The following is a 19328-nucleotide window of genomic DNA, read 5'->3' on the forward strand; positions in this document are numbered from 1 at the left end:
CCTCTGGGACCAGTTCGTTGATAAGCCTTTAACTCTGAATGATGATTTAAGGTTTACAGCTGAGTTTAAACCATTTCTTGTTGGGTTCTCGGTTACGTCAACGAGGATTATGGCTAATAACTATCCTGAGGATGGAGAAAATGGCCAGTAAGTATTTCATAATTGGATTTTATTATCATGCATTTGTAATAGCAGAAATACTGCTTGACAAAAATAACGATGAGTTGAAGTCTATTGTCATGGAGATGGATTCTGTGCTGTTTTTATCAGCTTCGAGTAATAGTAATAATGAGCCCAACAGAGTCAGCTAAATAAGATTTATAAGTTCTGGGTACAGATTGGCACATTTCCACGCGATTGCATTATAATGGACCGAGCATCATTGGAGTACCATAGAGCTGACTAGACAAAACCGGCAGTGTTTTTGAATCAGAAGAGAATGGTTTTTTTGAATGTCTCTCGGTTGTAAGACACTGAGCGCACTGTCTTCTTGAGACCAGCATTGCTGAACAATCGTAGCATTTAGCCTCAGAAATCAAACTGGCTCAAGGTAGTCTCGTCTGGTGAAATTTTCCAGGATCTTTCGATTATTATCCAGATTTATGCTAGCAGACAATGTTGAGAGAAATAATTCAAATGAATATATTTCGCGTGGATGTAGAGAGAGCTTGCTAACTAAGCTGATTTGCCAGGATAGAGGCACCTCATCATCGATGCTAGAAAAGTTATTAGCTGTTAATCCCTCACTTTGTAGAGCTAATCTGCCCATGCCCGGATTAGCCCGTCACTCACACCATCATAACATTCAGTCAGACATTTTACCTGAGCAATTGTGTCAGGAGTCGTTAGTTCCAAGGTTTTAAGGAAGCATATGGTAGCACATGGTTTGAGACTTTACAAACTGAGCTAAGAAATCCCGAGCGATGCACACAGCTAACTTTTGTAACAAGTAGTTTTGTCTATCTAAAATGGCATGCCATGGCAGGTGGCTATCCTGGCAAGAAAAAGCAGTTACTAGAAAACTATGTGGACTAATGAGGCGATATCAAACACAGCCGGGTTTGCCATGTACGCAGTAGATTGCTGCTCCCTGCGTTGACCTGTTGCTAAACAACTGTTTCTAAAGATTTTCAGCTCATTCCCTACATTGTACATCATACATCAAAATGGTGCCGGTGTAGTGATGTCAATGGTGACATGCCATGTTGGCTAAATTTTCATATAAGATGTGACAGGCATTTCTTCAGAATTCGAAGTAAGTCGTACAAACATTGGACACCTTGTTGGTAGAGATATTTAAGTTACATGAATATTCTTTCATTTTAGGGGGCATAACTACAATAGTTGGGCACGACCAAGTCTACTCAATGTTTTTGATTTACCTCGTATGTCAAGAACATCTAGCGAAGAATATCTTGAAGATTATGATCAGCCCGGTAGAAGGTAAGGTCAGGCTATGGCTTGCAGGTTGTAGTCGGGTTGAACTGGTTTCATTTGTGGCATTTTAGAGAGTTGTTGTACAATAGTGGTGAATGCATATATATAGTAGAGAAAGGGTGTTTGAAAAGAAAAAAATTTGAATAGTTTCCATTTGTAGTTTTTTAGTAGTTACGAGTCAGGAATTTTTTGTTACTAGTCAGAATATGAACTTTGCAATACTTCTGCTGAGTAGTTTGAAGATAGTTTACTTTTTGCCACCATACCAGATATTATAACTACTTTTTTAAAATAAGTTATCTCATCTATGTATAGCCCTAGATCTTAAGGTTAATCCCTTGAATACGGGCACACTTATTCACTAGAAGATTAAGAGTTGAAGTTTTTAGCCATGCTCACTCTCTGATATACATGTGTAATTAATTTTTTATCTAACAAGAATCTTAATTGGCCATCGAAGTGGGAAGGGCAAAGCAATTAGACGTTGTTGATTCTGCTCTGAGCTTACAAGAGTTGGTTGCAATGCTGTATTTTCACAGGAGCTTATATCTTTGGCTTAAGATAATAATTATTTATGATCTTTGCATCTGGCACTAGTTGACAAGGCGAGCACTGTCATCTTAGAAAAAAAATTGTTCTTTCATGTGTTAAGATTATTTATGGACATTTGGCGTCTTCGTGTTAACATTTTAATTCTGTCAGTCATTTCTGGCATAGCGACCAAGGGGTTCGCATCGAATCGTTCTTTTAAAAGTTGTCATAAGTTCATCTTGAGTGCAATTTTTTTTTAAACTTATTTTGCAACTACTGAGCGATGATTTAACTCAATAATCCACAATCAGACTAACACTTCCTGAAGGCAGTCTTAATCTGCCCAACTTATGGACTTTATCGAGGGTGAAGGGTCAAATCGTGTGAGCAAAAAACGTGGTGGTGCAGGAAATGAATTACTATCTAGGAGTTTCGTGGAAAAACGGAGGTAAGATTTACACTATTTGTGTAGACAGACAAAATCATTTGTTTTCTTGTTACATTGAGACACTTTTGATCTCTTTTTCATAGAGAGAGTATTGCTAGCAGTTTTGCGGAAGAGGATGACAGTGATACAACTTCCTGTAATGAAGATGACCCAATCAGTTACGATGATTACATGACATCACGAAGGTCATCAGAGTTCACGAGTGGCACATATGCTAGCGGTGCGAGACAGAGTGTCGACTTTGCTAACCATGATCTCTACAACAGCCTCGCTAGAAAGTAAGATGACCTTTGTTGTGTCATGAGTGGAGGTCAGTCTGTTTTGAAAAACAATGTTTTGCAGTACAGCAGTGCTACAGTTGGCGCGTGCCTGTCGCTCGTGCTTTGATTGATGATAATTTGGATTAGGTGAATATCTCTTTTGACTGTTGTTTGGGAATTTATTGATTCCTTGAATTTGTGATAGACATCTCACCATATTTGGCTATTAATTTAGTCTCTGTCCTCTAGTACTAATTATAGTGCATAATTCATCAAGCATGTAGGCGCATGGCCAACTAAGGCTGTCTTGCACTTGTTTAAACTACACGATATCATATCAATGTGAACATCGTATGGTTCAGTATTTCACATCTCTTTTCCTGGTAATTAGGTATGACAGTATGGATATACGAAAGAAGAAACAGAAATGGTCGGAAAGACGGGGTGAAGACAGTGGCCATGGCACGGATTGGAAGAGTGAGTCTGGTAGCATATCCGGAGCTAAATTCATACAGACACCTATTTGTGGTAATGAAGACGATGATGAGATGGAGTTATCCCAGTAAGTTCTATTGTCTTAGACAGGATATGTGTCTCGTTACACTGAGTTGATCAGTCGAAAATATCAGCTTTGCATACATTAAAGAGATTGAGCTTGCATCATTTACTGAGCGACAGATAAATTTGGGTGTTTTGGGCTATTTGCCATCGTAAGGATCAGATTTGTAAATACGAGAATTAACTTAATCAGCAAACAGCTTAGATATCTATCTTTAACATAGCATTTTAATGCTGTGAAATCAACTCTTCTTTTTCCTAGCGTTTAACCAAATTCATGACTTTCTATTAAATGTTTGCTAATCTTATAATCTGCTTGTTCCTGGTCGTCATGGCAACAACGGAGTGATGCTGATATATGAGTGTCCTACGCATCTGAGCAATCAACTGTACCGCCCTCATCCACGCGCATTCTTTCTATTCCCCTGATTCACCGTCTGGCATTACCAATTTTGGCTTATTTGATCTGGCTAAGATCACAGTGTTATAGATATACATAAAAATTCTGCCTGTATTAGCTGCAGTTGTAATGAGTTGGAAAACTGTTCGATCCAAACCAGTGCAGACATAAGAGGAGATGTTGGATCACTCTTATTATTTGGTGTTAATATTAATACATATATATATATATTTCATTTTTTTATAAAATAGTATGTGTCATTATGTTATGACACATACTATTTTATAATAAATGAGTCATTATGTTATGTTAAATTATATCGTGATATAATTTAATGTTACATTTAAGGCTGGGCTTTACAATGTCATGTGATTTTCTCATCGTTGTACCTTCTGTTTGCGAGCAATCGGCAAAATACTAATAGTTCAATGAAGAATGTTTGCAAAACATGGCAATGATGATCCCTCACTTGAATTTGAATTAGCCTTGGTTAGTTAAAATATAGCCAATGTTCTTAATCAATACAGATATATTAGACTCGTATAACCACAGGTTAGCAATAATCAATTTCCTCCAATTCATACTCGCAGTTTAATTTTTTTGAAATGGCTCCCCTGGCTGTCATCGGTGTGCGTATCCATATATTTTCATAACCTAGTAAGTTAGTCTGTCTCGTAGTCACACAGGATCCTCAATGTCTGTGGGTAACCGTTACTTGGCATATTTATGAGGATTATAGCAAAGGCCCGTGATGAAATCTAATGACCTGTTACATCTACTGCTAATTTTTAGGTCGACCTGGGACATTTTTCAAACGATCCCGAGGGAAAGGAAGAGCAGCAGCGAGACAAGTCTCAAAGTACTCAAGTTTATCAAAGTTCTTATGTATGGATTTTTGTTTCTTGTTGTACTCGGCAGCGCCGTGCTTTCTAAGTTCTCATTCATCATCTTGTCATCAAACACAGGCATCAACAAACTTGGCATCAACTTTGAAAAGGTCAGTTGAATTCACTGAGTTTTGTGGCTTGTAATGTTCATAGACAGGGTTGATAGCTACCTACCTGGAGAGTTAGTTGGCAACATTTCTCCTTGTAAAGATTGCCCTGAACTGAGCGCATAAAGCTTTGCGCTTCAGATGTTAGCGCTGTCATCTGTAACTAGAAACAGGCATGTATAATTCACTTGCCAATTATTAAATATTCAACATGGCATCTTTTTTTGGCGAATTTAAAAATTTAGCTTTCAATTTTCAAAAATTTGTTTCCATTTTCAGCAATTTTTTAGCAATTCCCAGATTTTAAACGTATAGTAGTGTTAACTTTTATCTTCATTTGTTATTTTCCATAGAAAATGGCGTATTGTATACACTAACTACAACCTCTCTTCTTATATTTGGTTTTAGTAAAACTATTTGTATTTGTTACAGCTTGTAAAGATTGAGAAATATAAAAATGGCTCGAATGAGATGTCAGTGGAGGCCATGCAACATCAGCAAGTAGAGATTAGAAATACGGCAGCGACGCTTCTGCTCATAATTCTAGTCATTCCAGAAGCCCTCTTGTTTCTTTCTCACCTCTTCAAGTCTCTCTTTGGCAGTCAACCATGGCCCACCATGAGAATAGTTCTTATGGTATGACAACTTCTTTTATCTAGAAAACTGGTTTGTTTCACCTCGATGCTTTTAAAAACAGAGAAAATGTCTGAGACAATATCATTGGTTCAGACGCAAGATTGTTTGAAAAGATGAATGCTAAATGAATAATTATTGGTGCTTTATGTTTGGGTAATTAAATAATTGAGTATCTTCTTTAAATCATATTAGTGATTTATCAGAGAAAAATTGATCGCGGCTAAATTGGTTTTTAACAGAAATATTTGATCACCGCATTCTGGTTTTTCATTGGATACAAATAGGCTGTCATTGGATTTCCTTTTTCGTAGCATTTGATCTTATCAAAGCTGATTGGCTGTTGATTTTAATATATGTTCTCCGCTTTATTTAGACACATAAATCATAATAGGAGGTTTAAACAGAAGGACTTGAAATTTTCAACTACTTCAAGCTCGCCTGATAAGCTCAAAGTGAATATAAATACATTAAACAGATATATTAGTATATTGTTTCAGCCAAGGAAGATGGAAGTATGATAATCAAGCAGCAGACGTGGTTACCTCCTTCCTCGGTGCCTGCCATTATGTCTGTCTATAAATCACCTGGTCCCTTGAATGCCCTTTTTTGCAAATGATCATGAGATGGCCAGTGGTTGTGTTGCTAACTATTCGTGTAGCTTTCGTGTCTCTCATTTTCAGAGTCTGATTGTGGCAGCATTGGAGACATTTGGACACTGTCTGCTCGTTTTTAAAGTGCTGCCGTCTCTTGACATCGTACGCGGAATGATGCTGCTCAGCTGTATTGGCTTCCTCCCTGGAATCACTCGCCTTATATTTGGCAAGGAAAGCAAGCGGGCCACCTGGCAAGTTGGTATGTCAAATCCTTGAACACTGTCCAGGTATATCGACAGAGCTCAGTCTACTTTTGACCTGAAGGGATGCATATTTCACCTTCCTTACCGGCCTCCCAATAGCTCACAGTCTAGTTTGTTCTAGTGTAGTTGATCCTGCTAGTTAGATAGTCAGGTTAGAGAAAGTCTGAGAAATAATATGAGCCTGTTAAAATTCTTGTTAGTGTAAAGAGATCATGTTGAATGTTACACTCAGTAATCTATACACTCTACGTTGTCTAAGTCCATTACACCAACCTAATGTGTTAGTGCATAACAATATACAAATATACACCGTATCAGATATTATGCATTGTTGAATATTAAATTAAGGGTGGACAAGCTCCTTGTCATTTTTATTTTGCTGTTAATCATTAAAAGAATGTGTTTGCTTGCTTCCTCTGTAGGCCATGTGATAGATGACTGTATCTTTAGGTTTTTCCTTGTAGGGAGAAAGATATTATTAATACTAGCAGTAGTCATACAGTTGACTGGCCCGGCAGCCGTCCTTGTTTTTGGCTTTGGCTGGAACAGAGCCACTTTCTCAAAGACTGTTTCCAAAGGCTTTATGAACTTTTATTCAAGAGAGTCCCCCAATTGGACCATGACCTCCCTCAATCAATTCGGTAGGAATCAGTTAACGTGTTGAACAATTTTGAGATATTCATCTCAATTTCATTACACAGTCGTATAACTTTTTAAAAATGGAATTCTTAAAAGTTTGTTAGACCAAATATACCTGTAACATATTCTTGAACAGTATTATACAGTTCTAGTATCTTTAAAATGACCGCAGCAAATCAAGGTTTTTATTATTGAATATCTGAGAGCTGTCTGTCAGTAACTATTAGTGTTTATAAACTGGGTATAGCGTTATGTTATGTAAGAACGTTTGAAGAATGTAAGATCGTAAGAGCATAACATAACGTTGTATAAGAACATAACAGTATGTTCTTGCATAATTTTGCATACGTTATGTAAGAACATAATGTATGCAACTTACAATTGCACACGTTATGTTCTTCTGCTTTCATTGGCTAAATTTTTGCTGCTGTTTATATAGAATGTTTGTTTAACCGAGACTTACTGTCGCATACAGAAAAAGATACAAAACTGACAAAACCTACTTTTACTTTAGTTTTTTAGTTTTCTAAGACTCTTATGCTAGTTTAAATTGTAAGTTATTTCTGTTCTAGCTTTGAACTGGGAGGTTATTTTTGCTGTCTGTCTAACCAACTTGAGTTGGTGTGAAAATTTCATGGAAAAGAACTTGACCATCTGTGGTAAGTTTATCTCAGATTAAATATCTATTCAGATAATTTTTTAATTCACAGTTTCTTGATTTATATAAGTTATATCTTGGTAAGAAGTTATAGTGTATCAAATGCGTGTTTACTTCAACCTTTGTGTTGAAAACCTACTTTAGCCATTTTTATCACACTTAGGATATATTGGGTCCAAGTCTGCTGATTCATCTACTCTTATGATTCTGTTAAGCCGGAAATCAGACTTACTGCCCGAGTCATGATAACAAAACTCATTCGAGTGAGATCTGATGTATGCGCTGATTACTGGCCCTAGTATTGTATGTCTTCCAACCAGCAGCTGCTGATGCGGAGAATGGTTTTTAGTTAATCCCAGATTATCCACAGACATTCAGATATGACGACAATCTCGCAGTCAACTCTCCTCAAAAAACAGTTGTTTATATTGATGGTTGTAGGTAAGAACGTAAACGTCTGCAGTTGTTTATATTGATGGTTGTAGGTAAAAATGTAAACGTCTGCAAGCTGAAGGCCATGCTTCATAGCGTGAGACAAAAGACATACACATTCCTACCTCTTTGGAAGATTCTCTTTATATTTATTTTCGTCTATGCTTTGCTTCCCGGATTTACTCTAAAAGTTTCACGACTTGATTTCAAATATAGAACCGACCCTATAAAAGGTAACAGCTGCTCTACTAAGCCTTTTCAACTTGTTCTTTGCAATTTTATTATTATATCTCGTGGTATTGTAAGCTGAGCTCACTTTTTTCTCTTTACTAATGAATATCATGTGACAGTATATATGACATGAAACTTTTTAAACTTCTTCAAACTTCACTCCAATGTCTTATTTAGTCGCATTGCAGTTAAATTTATTCCATTAATTGCGAATGCGGTATTATGTTATAGACTGTATATTCAAACATAAGGTATATTCTACAGATGCGGAGTCCGCATTCCAGAACAAGACCAGAACCTACATCGAGGGGCTCATAACAAACATTACAGATTCAGTTTACAATGACATGACAAAAGACGAGGGTATCCGTGAGGAAACAATCAGGGCTCTTCAAACGAGAATGGAAGAAGTTTATGTAGCCAAAGATAAAGAGGATTTGGCTCGACATCCAGCTACGTATTTAAAAAAGCCGTAGGTTGTCTGACCACTATCAAGTTCTAATAAGACAATCTGAATATATTGACTACTGTTTGATTTTTTATCACAGGTAGATAACTCCTAGAATTGCAATGGACTACCAAGTCCTGTTGTTGTAATCTTGTTATGTTATTTTACGATGCAGATTTAACTTAGAGAATGAAATCGGAAAGGCACTCTCACTTATATACAGCAACCTTGTGGAATCTGGGGATGAGTTCCGACCCTTTGCTCTCGAAACACTCAATGCACTCCTCGACATTGAGCAATTCAGTAGAGAGACCAAACTTCTGCTCGGGGTATGTAGAAGATGAAAATGATGTCATAAAACTTCTTTTAAAGAATTTTCACATGTTCAATCGCTATATTACAATAATATTTTCATTAGCTTTGCAAAGTTATGAGTTGCATGAGTTGGCAGTTGAACATGGCCTCCTGTAGTGAGAATATGAAATATGTTGCTGTATGAAAGTTTGCAAAGCTTAGATAAATCCTGCCCGCTACTGATTGGTCCTTATAACTTGTAATACTGCTGGTTATGTGATGGTTATGTTAGTCTTGGTGTTTGTTGTGTTCCAGACTTTCCTCAGTTTCGTAAAGAAAACGAACAAGCCTGGGCAGGCATTGCTGCGGTACCTGACTCAGCTGTGTGAGCATTACTGGCCCTTCATCATGCTCATCATATCATCTATGCTCTGTTCGTACTTTGCCAAGCTATCTTGCAAGCTCTGTATGCAGTTTGCTGGATTCGCTGTTCCACTGCTTCTCGCTGGACCCATCACAGTATGTTATAGTATAGCTCAAGTTGAGACATGGCTGCATCATGTCTCATGTTTTTAAATTTCTCATGTCTTATTGGCTACAGTCACATTTTTTTTTGATTTCTTCGCTCTTTTCTTTTATCTATAATACTAGGTGAATGCCCAGCGTTGCTCGGGTAATAATAAAAATCTTTGCACAAAAATTTTTTATTTAACATATAACAACAGTTACTATTCTAACTTTCAAACTTCATATCAAGAGAAAAGTGTTTTGTGCAGTTCAAATAAATTAAGTGAAAAAATAAAACGACTAAAGGTTTTCAAACATTTTCAAACTACTGTAACTTTTAAATTTCATATCATGAAAGAAGTGTTTTGTTGAAATAAATTAAGAAAAAAAATAAAGCAACTATAAAGGTGTTTAAATGTAAATGTGAAATAATTAGCAAGTAATGGCTGAATAAAGTCTGTTTTGCTATGATTACAATGAAAAATTATTTGGTATATACCTACAATGATATGATTTGAATTCATTTCAGTGTTTGCATCGTAAGGCGAAAATATCATATAGTAACCTATAGTAATTATCTAATCCAAACACCCCCTGATAAGAATCATCCAAATTTTATACACCTACTGTACATATTAAAAATTAGTAACAAAACAATATGTTAACCTTAGTAACTATAGTTACCTACAGTAACTTTAGTGTATTTAATGGATTTGCAAGAAAATGTAACATTACAATGTACAACATGCAGTACATATCGTGGAGAGTTCTTACCTTCAAGACAGACGTATAACATAAACGTTGAATTTAATTTCAATGAATTTAGCTTATTAAACACATACTTGAAGTTAAGCTTTAGTATGTATTTTATAAAACTAAGCTTCAACATTGTCATAGGCTAAAACTTTGCGACTCATCTGTTTTTAGTTCTTTTTACTATAACTTCTAAAGAATAATGCTGAACTGAGAAAGTGAGATAGAGAGCAAGCAAGCATCGTATCACTTTCAGGCGTTGTGGGAGGGATTTCGGCGATTAACAAATCGGCGTTTTCGTTATTTCATTGTAATCAGTACATCGCCTACCGAATTTTAATTTCCGGAAAATTTTTTGTTGTTATTGTATGCTGGCAAAAAGCCGAAAGAAATTTCATCTTCATATGGCGAGGACAAAAAACATTTCGTTTCATATTTTAAGGCAAAAAAGATCTTATAGCAGGGGCATCGTAACTCGAAGGCGCACTATGTTAATTAATAATTTAGCATGTGCAATCGCAAAAAGGATGTATTAGTATATGGTAAGAGCGATGGATGTGATAAGATCGACTTAGCCGTGTGGTCACATTAGCTCATTAGTAGACTTGTGATTTGAATGTCACAAGTTCAATTCTAAGACAAAGATGATTTTTCGTTGCTAAAACTTTATCGTTATAACTGAACAGATGAACGACGACTGACAGACATACAGATGACAGACAAACATCGAGATTTATATGTATAGATATGTATCTTCTGCTCATATAGTTTTTTTTTATCTTTACCATGAACAATGTACAAGCTACTGCAGCTAGGAAATAAAATCTAAACAATTTTAAAATTTCCAATGACTGTATGACAAAAATATTTTATACGTCAGAATTGGTTAGTTTATAAAAAAACTTCCTTATTACACAAAATAGCCAAATATGATTAATACTGAAAAGTATCCATCGTAATAATAAGACATGTATTTCATGTAGCTTTTATTTGGGTTATATCCGAGCATATCATTGAGGTAATGGCTATCTTTCCACCAGGTGGCGCTGTTGCTGCTGCAGTGTAACTATGGTTACGTACCTGGTTACACACACTGGATATGCACTGAGGACAATAAGAGCAGCAACATCTTCTATTTCACTCTTGGCCTTGGCCTTCTCTGGTGGATTTCTCAAATGATCATCGTCTCCCACATATGGACTCCGTGCAAGGAGAGACTTGCACGTACAGACAAGTATGTAATATAGTCATTCATAGTACTATTATTATTATAATATTATTCATTCATTCATGTAAAGTGTACTTTTGTAGCTTTGTCAATAGTTTTACTGACATTCTCCTCTTTTGAGAACTTTAATTTTTGACTTGCTGCCTTTTGGTCATGCCTATACATAGTAATTATACATGTCTGGTGCTTTGACAGGCTGTTTGTGGTGCCTGGCTTTTCCATGACATTGGTAGAGCAGTCTTTGTTGTACAATCGACGAAGGAATGACAGTGAGGTGATTGTTACCGGTGTTGACAACCACATTGACTATGTCGGTGAGTATCTTTATTATCAGTTTTTCATCTTCTTCCTCTCTTGAAATCAGTTCTTAGATAATTTCGTTCAAAGTTGATTTAAATTGAATTTGTTGAATTTTAAACATTTATCGTGTGACAGGAGTGGATAGCAGCCTGGATGGGAGCTCGATGTCACTTAACAGCAAGCGTCAAGAAGAGGACAGATACACTGACCATGTGGTACCTAAGATCCATGCAGTTGCCACCATGTGGCACGAGACGCGCAATGAGATGACGCAATTGCTCAAATCTATATTCAGGATGGATAGCGATCAGAGCGCCAGAAGAAACGCCCAAAAGTATTTTGGCATTCGAGATCCGGATTACTACGAGTTTGAAGGTACGATAGAACATGGCTTCCCGTATGACTGGCTCACTTAAGATACTGAAGTGCCCTCTTTTGTCACTCGTAGGAGAGATGACAGATTTATTGATACAGTGATAGATAGATTTGGCTACTATTTGGCTCTCTCAAGCATTCTTTTGTTTCTCTTCTTTAAAGTGCCAGCCGTACTCCAGCCTTTGTTTCAAATATGACGTAGTCACATCCATACCATCATTAGCATTCCATCTATTTAGTTATTCTCTTTTCACTTCCAGCTCACATTCTGTTTGACGACGCTTTGGAATTTAATGATGAAGAAGAACGTGTACCAAATAGTTTCGTTGTCACTCTCTGCGAGGTCATGGATGTGGCAGCGTCATCCGTGCATGAAACGGCTGTTTCTAACCCCCCTCCTACTCGTATTCCTACACCGTATGGTGGTCAGCTCAAATGGACGTTACCCGGTGGCACCATTCTCACTGCCCACATTAAAGACAAAGATAAAATAAGACACAAAAAGCGCTGGTCTCAGGTGAGAAAGTTTTACAAAAGGAAATTCTGAGTTACAGATTTGGCTGTTTGTTGATTAAATATTTTTTATAGTGGAAAACTTCTCTCATAGCTGTCTCATTTGGTGAGAATAGCACTGGTTGCTGCCTTTAGTCTATACTCAACATTCAGTGTAATCTTCAACAAAGATGGCAACTACCCTAATTTTTTACAATAAGTTAGTGTCAAGAGAAGACAACCCATACATGTTATGTTAACCTTCGTAATAAATTAGACATTTATGTACATACATGTACATATAAATAGTATGTTTTGATATATGTAGGTGATGTACATGTACTACCTTCTTGGCTACAAGACGATTTGTGAGGATGATGAGTACGTGATGAGGACATTACGCAACGGCCCAGGTAAGCATATTTCTTGGGCCAAGTCGGCTACGAAGACACAAAAGAGGAGAAAGACGGCTCACTATACTAAATCTGATGTTTTTGATGTGATGGGAGAAGAGTACCATGTCAAAGTGAGTCACAATGATAGTGCTGTTAGTACTTCCTTTACAAGAGACATTGGTTAGTAGCGTCCAAACACTGATTATTTGTCTGGTGGTTCACCAGTAATAAACTTGGAATGCATATATATTATTTTTTTGCTCTTTTTAATTTTAATGCGTCTAGTTAATATTGCATAATTTTTATTAGCTACCGCACTGTGAATGTCCGTCTAGTGCATATGTCTATATTATATGGTAAGTAGCCTTTGCTCTATACCATGTTATGGGTAGTCTCTTAGTAATTAATTGTACTTTGTTTAGGCTGAGAATACTTTCCTCCTTACATTGGATGGAGATGTAGATTTTAAGCCAGATGCTGTGCGATTGTTAATGGACAGAATGAAGAAGAACAAGAAAGTGGGCGCAGCATGTGGACGGATTCATCCAATTGGCTCAGGTTTGAACATGTAATCTAAAATGGGAATCAAATAGGAATCGTGTGGAATTCATTTTATTTGTACATTGACAAGTACTGTTTAATTATGGTTATTATTTGGGTCATATATGTTACAGGACCTATCATCTGGTTCCAGATGTTTGAGTACGCATGTGGCCATTGGCTGCAGAAAGCTGCAGAACACGTCTTTGGCTGCGTACTTTGTGCCCCAGGGTGCTTTTCTCTTTTTCGAGGCTCAGCCATTATGGACGACAATGTTATGAACACCTACACCTCTCGAGCTTCCAAAGCTTCCGAATTTGTCCAATACGATCAGGGTGAGATAATATTTTGATTAATATATAATTAATATATATTATTTTTGATAGTCTTTTATCCTTCTTCATAATGTCTCACTAACTTGAGCAGCGCAGCTGAAATTATGTCAGCAGATATATGCATTTATTTGAAATCTCGAGGGTGATTATTTATTTCATTGTTGCATGATTTGAAACCTTAGATCCATTTCTTATTTGATATTTGATGGCAGGTGAAGACAGGTGGCTGTGCACTCTCATCCTACAGCAAGGCTACCGTGTGGAATACTGCGCAGCATCTGACGCTTTAACCTATGCTCCTGAAGAGTTTAACGAGTTCTACAATCAGAGACGTCGCTGGGGCCCATCAACTCTTGCCAATACTATCGACCTTCTCTCCGACTCGGGAAACACTGTGATGGTCAGTGCTCTTTATACTAGTCGTCTGTCACCGAGTGCTAAAAGTGGCACACAGATTCTTTACATCAGTCGTATTGTCTATCCACTCAAAAAGTTTGAATTAGCTAACTGTGTAATTCATATACGTATTCCTTAAACTTACAAAGTGTTCTCATTCAAGCTGACAGCTGGCTCAATGACGCAATGCACTGGTATGCAATCATCCAATAATCCAAGCGTTTGAGACATTACCTGCAGCCATTTGCTACGCCTATGAGATGCTTGGGCGTTGCACGTTTCGCTGGCCACTAATAGCAATTAGCTTACATGCTGATCACATTTCAAGTGTACAGATCATATCTTTGGATGTATTTCACTTCAAATATGTCTTTTATATGTTTCCAGGTGTGCTAGTCATGTTTTAGTTTCTTGATTTATGGCTAACATCGAAAATGGTGTTCTATCTTCTTTAACGGCCATTAGAAGATACGATGGTTCATATCAGTTTGTATAATGTGTTTGTGATGAAAGGAATAATGTTTCAGGTGAATGACAACATCAGCCGTCTCTACTTGCTCTATCAGTTCTTGGTCTTTGCCTCCTCCATTCTTGGACCAGCCACAGTCTTGTTGATGACAGCCGGTGCCTACCACACTGTCTTCCGAGTCAACCTTTATTGGTCGTACGCCATGGCCATTCTCATTCCTGCTGCCTTTATAGTCGTATGTCTGACGATGAAGTCAGCCAATCAGCTGATAATAGCAGCTTTGCTCAGCGCCTTCTACGCCGTCATCATGATGGTTGTCCTGGTCGGCACGGCTATAAACTTCGTCTTTGAGGGATGGACATCGCCGAATGTCATATTTGTCATGTTGCTCATTACAGTGTTTGTGGTGGCGGCCATTATGCATCCGCAAGAGTTTACGTGTATGCTTTATGGACCGCTTTACTTCCTCTGTATACCCAGTGGATATCTGCTACTTATCATCTATTTTCTCTGCAATATGAATGATATTTCTTGGGGAACTCGTGAGGTAAATGTGCGAAAGACCAAGGCCCAGCTGGAGCAGGAGGAAAGAGAAAGAATTGAAGCGGTAAGTGTTTCCATTTACCTGCTGATTGATTGGCAGGTAAATGTTGGATGAGTCAACCTCTAAATAAAAAACCGCTGCGTAAAGTTCCTGATTTATTTTACTGATCTTGTTGCAAATATGTAGCACTGTCAAGAGATGGTTTCTATCACTGTGAAGCTGCCAATTGCAGGAAAAGAAGAAAAAGGATAATCGACTGATGAATAGACTAGGAATCAGCAAGATGTTTGAAGATGTGAAAGAGGTTTTCTCTAGCATGACAGGATTCAGGGCTCAGGTTAACCAAGCAGATAATACCCAAACTGAATTGCTCATAAAAATGTGTGCAGCTCTTGAGTCTTTACCTAGCCGACTCAATGGAAGAGAGACGACTCCTCGAGAGGAACCTAGCAAGTATGGGCTACACCTATTAGTTTTAAACTTGGTAGCGTAGAGCCAGGTTGGAGTTATGTTTGAGTGGTATGAATGATAGCCCTTTCTAAAAGCCCAAATCGGATTCCAGTCAGTGCAAACTTGGAAGCTGACATAAAACATCGTCTCTTTAATTATAGCAAAGCCAGTTTTGGAAGAAATCACTTCCGTTAGCACCACAAATTCTTTCACAGACTCATGAGATGACTATGAACTCAACATAATAAATTTACAGGTCTACAGAGAGGCAACCAAAACCAGAACCAGAGCTGATTCCAGACAATGAAATAAATGAAGTTATTCACCATCATGAGGAAGAAATACAGGTAAATAGCAGGCAACTCCAAATACCCTGCAATTTTTACTAGCACCTACCTACTGGCGTTAGTAAGTCATAATCTCAGTTGTGATTCAGCCAGAATGTCTTTAGAAAAGTCGATCGCCAAACACGAAGCAGTCTTCAGGAACAAAAATGACATCGATGGTCATCAAAGTGTTTTAAATATTCGAAGTTTAACGCATTCAGTTTTTATTTTCAATTTTATTGTAACAATTGATAATATCTGTCAAGGGAAGAGTCAGGTAGGAATCGCGCCACCCTGATATTTTTTGGTGTTATAAGCAATGTAGTCATGTGAGGTTAGGCCAGGGATATATATTTAACTTTTGCCTTGAGCAGAAACCAAAGAGACCACCGAGGGATGACCTCAGGAATCCCGCCTGGCTAGAAGATGAAAGACTCGGAGATGGACAGATCACATATATTAACAAGAAGGAGGCAGTATTTTGGAGGCAGCTCGTCAGCAAGTATCTTACACCCATCACTATGGACAAAGACCAGAAGAAGCGCCTCTCACTCGAACTCAAATCACTTAGAAACAATGTAGGTTGTTTATATTTATTGCTTATTTCTGGTGTGTAGTGATACAGTTGCTATTAGTTGCACTTATTGGAGAGAGATAAATGTAAATTTATTTATTATTTTAGGTGGTTTTTGCGTTCTTTATGCTCAACTTCCTATGGATCGTGGTCGTCTTTCAGTTCCATCTTCTTCAGACCAGCTTGAACCAGGATTTGTTCAATGAAAATGGTCAGTTGACACTCTAAAAAGTTGCTATGATGCTGTACACAGCTGTCATTGAGGAGTTGTCATTCGTAAAACTGTACTAGTTCTTGATTGATTGAAGTTTCTGTCTAGACCACATTTAACTAAATGTTTTTGTAACTTACAGGTGGATCCGAGCTAAGGAACTGCACTCGGATGGCTTCCAATGGCCTTTTCATACCAATACCTAGAACTGATGGAACTTGTGTTGGAATTGGTGAGTATTAAGATTGAGAAGATAAAGCTTGTCCTCAGCTGCGACTATCATGATTGATTGGAACTGAGTCAATTTGTTGAGAGAGGTTCAGTCTAATCATCTCTAGAGATGGTTAACCAACTCATTGTCTTTTCTTCATTTGCATAAGACAGCTCTTAAACTCTATTAGACTGTGGTATACAGAGTGCGGATTGTAGATAGTTGACCAGTTGCATAGCTTGTTTTCTTCTCATTAGCCCATATTTGTTTTGTAGAACCGTTGTCATTTATTTTTCTGCTGCTGTTCACCATAATCTTGCTGACGCAGTTTGTGGGCATGCTTGTGCATCGGTGGGGCACCTTCCTACATCTCATTGCCATCACACAGGTAAGCGCCTCGGAGTGTTGCACATTCTATTCATTATATTTATGACTAGCTGAACACCCTGCGGTGCACGGGTAATAAAAAAACAGCTTATAAACATTCCATTGCCTTAACTACTACATTACCCTTACACTACATTACCTGCAACTGTTTATAGGCTGCTTTTATTAGGCACCTAATGAGGCAGACTATTCACCTAGTGAGGCCAGCTGCTAATCATTAAGTGTGACGCAACGTCGTTATGTGTATTTTAACTGGTGTAAGGAGTATAATCACCATTATTGTTCTCTGTATTCAGTTGAATGCCTGCCATAGTTTGATGGATAAGCTCGTTGTTTCCAGAACTGCAGGTTCCGACATCGAATCCTCTACGAATCGAATTTTTTGTTACAAAGACTTTATCGCTTTAATCAGACAAACACTCACATTTGTATACGTAGATTGTAAGGTATACAAGTTGCGACAGAAATAGTTGTATTCATATATAGTGTAATGAACACTTGAGACCTTATAAACTAAGAGAAAGACTCACCTTAATGAACCATCAAAACTGTCATTCCTTTTCCAGATATTGCAAGTGCCCATATGTAGATAATCCTGTAGCCAAAGAGCTTTTGCTCATGATTTATGATGTGTATGATTTTTTAAAATTATAATTATAGCTAGTGTTTTACCATTTTAGATTAAGTGGCCTTGGTCAAGGAAAATGGGAGATCTGACACGAGATACAATGGCCGCTATAGAACTTGTCACACAACTACAAAAGGTTCGTGATCTCGATCCGAGGGAGCGATTTCAGGGTGATACGGATGGCTCTTCCATCTATTCACTGAGCACAGTTGACCAATCGCAGGCTGGCACTACGACTGAGGCGGACTCAGAAATACCAACAAGACCGAGAGTACGACGCCCTAAAAGAACAGCTCACCTTTCCCTTGACCGTGTCTTTAGAAAGCGATTTCATAAGCTCAAAAAAGAGCTAGAGGTAAGAAAGAGCAGATGATGTTTTAGGAGTTGTTAACCCACGCTGTTGTTTAATATTACACAGCTCATACTGACCTTTGTTATCATAGTCCCTACATAAGAAGCAGAAATACTGCAAGGTAATAACTTGATCCAAAAAAGCACTTTAGTTAAAATAAAAAAGACTATCTGTATGTTTATTAAATTTACAACAATATGATGCCACGGGATGACAACTACCGATTTAATGCCATGGGAAAAATCTTAGTAAGAGAGTTGGCCATCTCAAATGTTAGCGACTGCAACATCAGAAGTAGCAAATCATAAAACTAAAGACGGCATCATTGTGAGTGTGTAAACTCATTTAGTTCATTCCACTTCAGGTCGACATAGCGACTGATGCAGAGTCGTCCAATGAAGGCGGCCCCGCAGATGAACCGCAGGTTGGTAACAAGGTCTACAGAACAGTTCGTCAGAGGATGACAGCTCGTCGTACCGCCTCTTTTCACCATGGCCAAAGGCGGATACTTCAGCGAAGATCTTCCATGGAAGTTGCTAAGTCTCCTCGATATCACGACATCTAAGGATGCTCATGACTATGGTTAACCCGTGACACAAGTGTGCAGGTGCCTTGCGTGCTGGTGTTACGTAAGCAGAAGCCTTGGTTACAGCTAGTAACTGTTAGACAGAGAGTTAACTGATTGCACTGTCTGTACAGTGAAAGCCTTTGTCATATCGGGTTATCGGGTGTTGGGGGGAACTTTTAGTCAACTTTAGTAAACTTGTTAGATAAACTATTATAAACGGATTTACAAAACTTTTATCTTTGGTGCTTTTTAAATAAAAAAGAGTATTGATTTAAACTTGACAATTTACTATTTATTATGATTTACTCTCGAAATCTAGAATCAAAAGCTTTTTATTGCAGAAATGCTCACAAGTTTTTAATGGTTTTTAGTTTGTTTTAGTTGTTTTATTAAAATATATAGCAGTCCATAAAGTATTTCATTGGCAGCAGCATTTCTATAAGAATCCGTGCAGCACAGTTAGAC

At 37.7% G+C, this 19328-nt stretch overlaps 1 protein-coding gene across 1 annotated transcript; it reads left to right on the forward strand.

Moving 5' to 3' along the window:
* LOC137392108 (chitin synthase chs-2-like) lies at positions 1-19279 on the forward strand. The gene is made up of 30 exons (XM_068078734.1): positions 1-147; positions 1327-1443; positions 2500-2694; positions 3068-3238; positions 4427-4631; positions 5061-5264; positions 5945-6116; positions 6585-6761; positions 7332-7418; positions 7903-8082; positions 8345-8552; positions 8704-8857; positions 9138-9341; positions 11123-11316; positions 11506-11624; positions 11746-11985; positions 12246-12502; positions 12806-13003; positions 13295-13430; positions 13547-13747; positions 13960-14147; positions 14671-15219; positions 15389-15609; positions 15863-15953; positions 16307-16510; positions 16615-16717; positions 16860-16949; positions 17204-17316; positions 17996-18298; positions 18660-19279. Exons 1-30 carry the CDS (start codon positions 110-112, stop codon positions 18858-18860), a joined length of 5520 nt encoding a protein of 1839 aa, XP_067934835.1. The 5' UTR covers positions 1-109; the 3' UTR covers positions 18861-19279.
* Positions 19280-19328: the final 49 nt, after the last annotated feature.

Source organism: Watersipora subatra, chromosome 3 (assembly GCF_963576615.1).
Source record: "Watersipora subatra chromosome 3, tzWatSuba1.1, whole genome shotgun sequence".
Lineage (NCBI taxonomy): Eukaryota > Metazoa > Bryozoa > Gymnolaemata > Cheilostomatida > Watersiporidae > Watersipora > Watersipora subatra.

Bases quoted from the DNA above. Each gene is read 5' to 3' on its own strand.
- LOC137392108 (XM_068078734.1), top strand. From the start codon at position 110: ATGGCTAATAACTATCCTGAGGATGGAGAAAATGGCCA. The intron at 5,265-5,944 runs GTATGACAACTT...TCTCATTTTCAG, and splicing joins CCATGAGAATAGTTCTTATG to AGTCTGATTGTGGCAGCATT. The intron at 13,748-13,959 runs GTGAGATAATAT...ATTTGATGGCAG, and splicing joins ATTTGTCCAATACGATCAGG to GTGAAGACAGGTGGCTGTGC.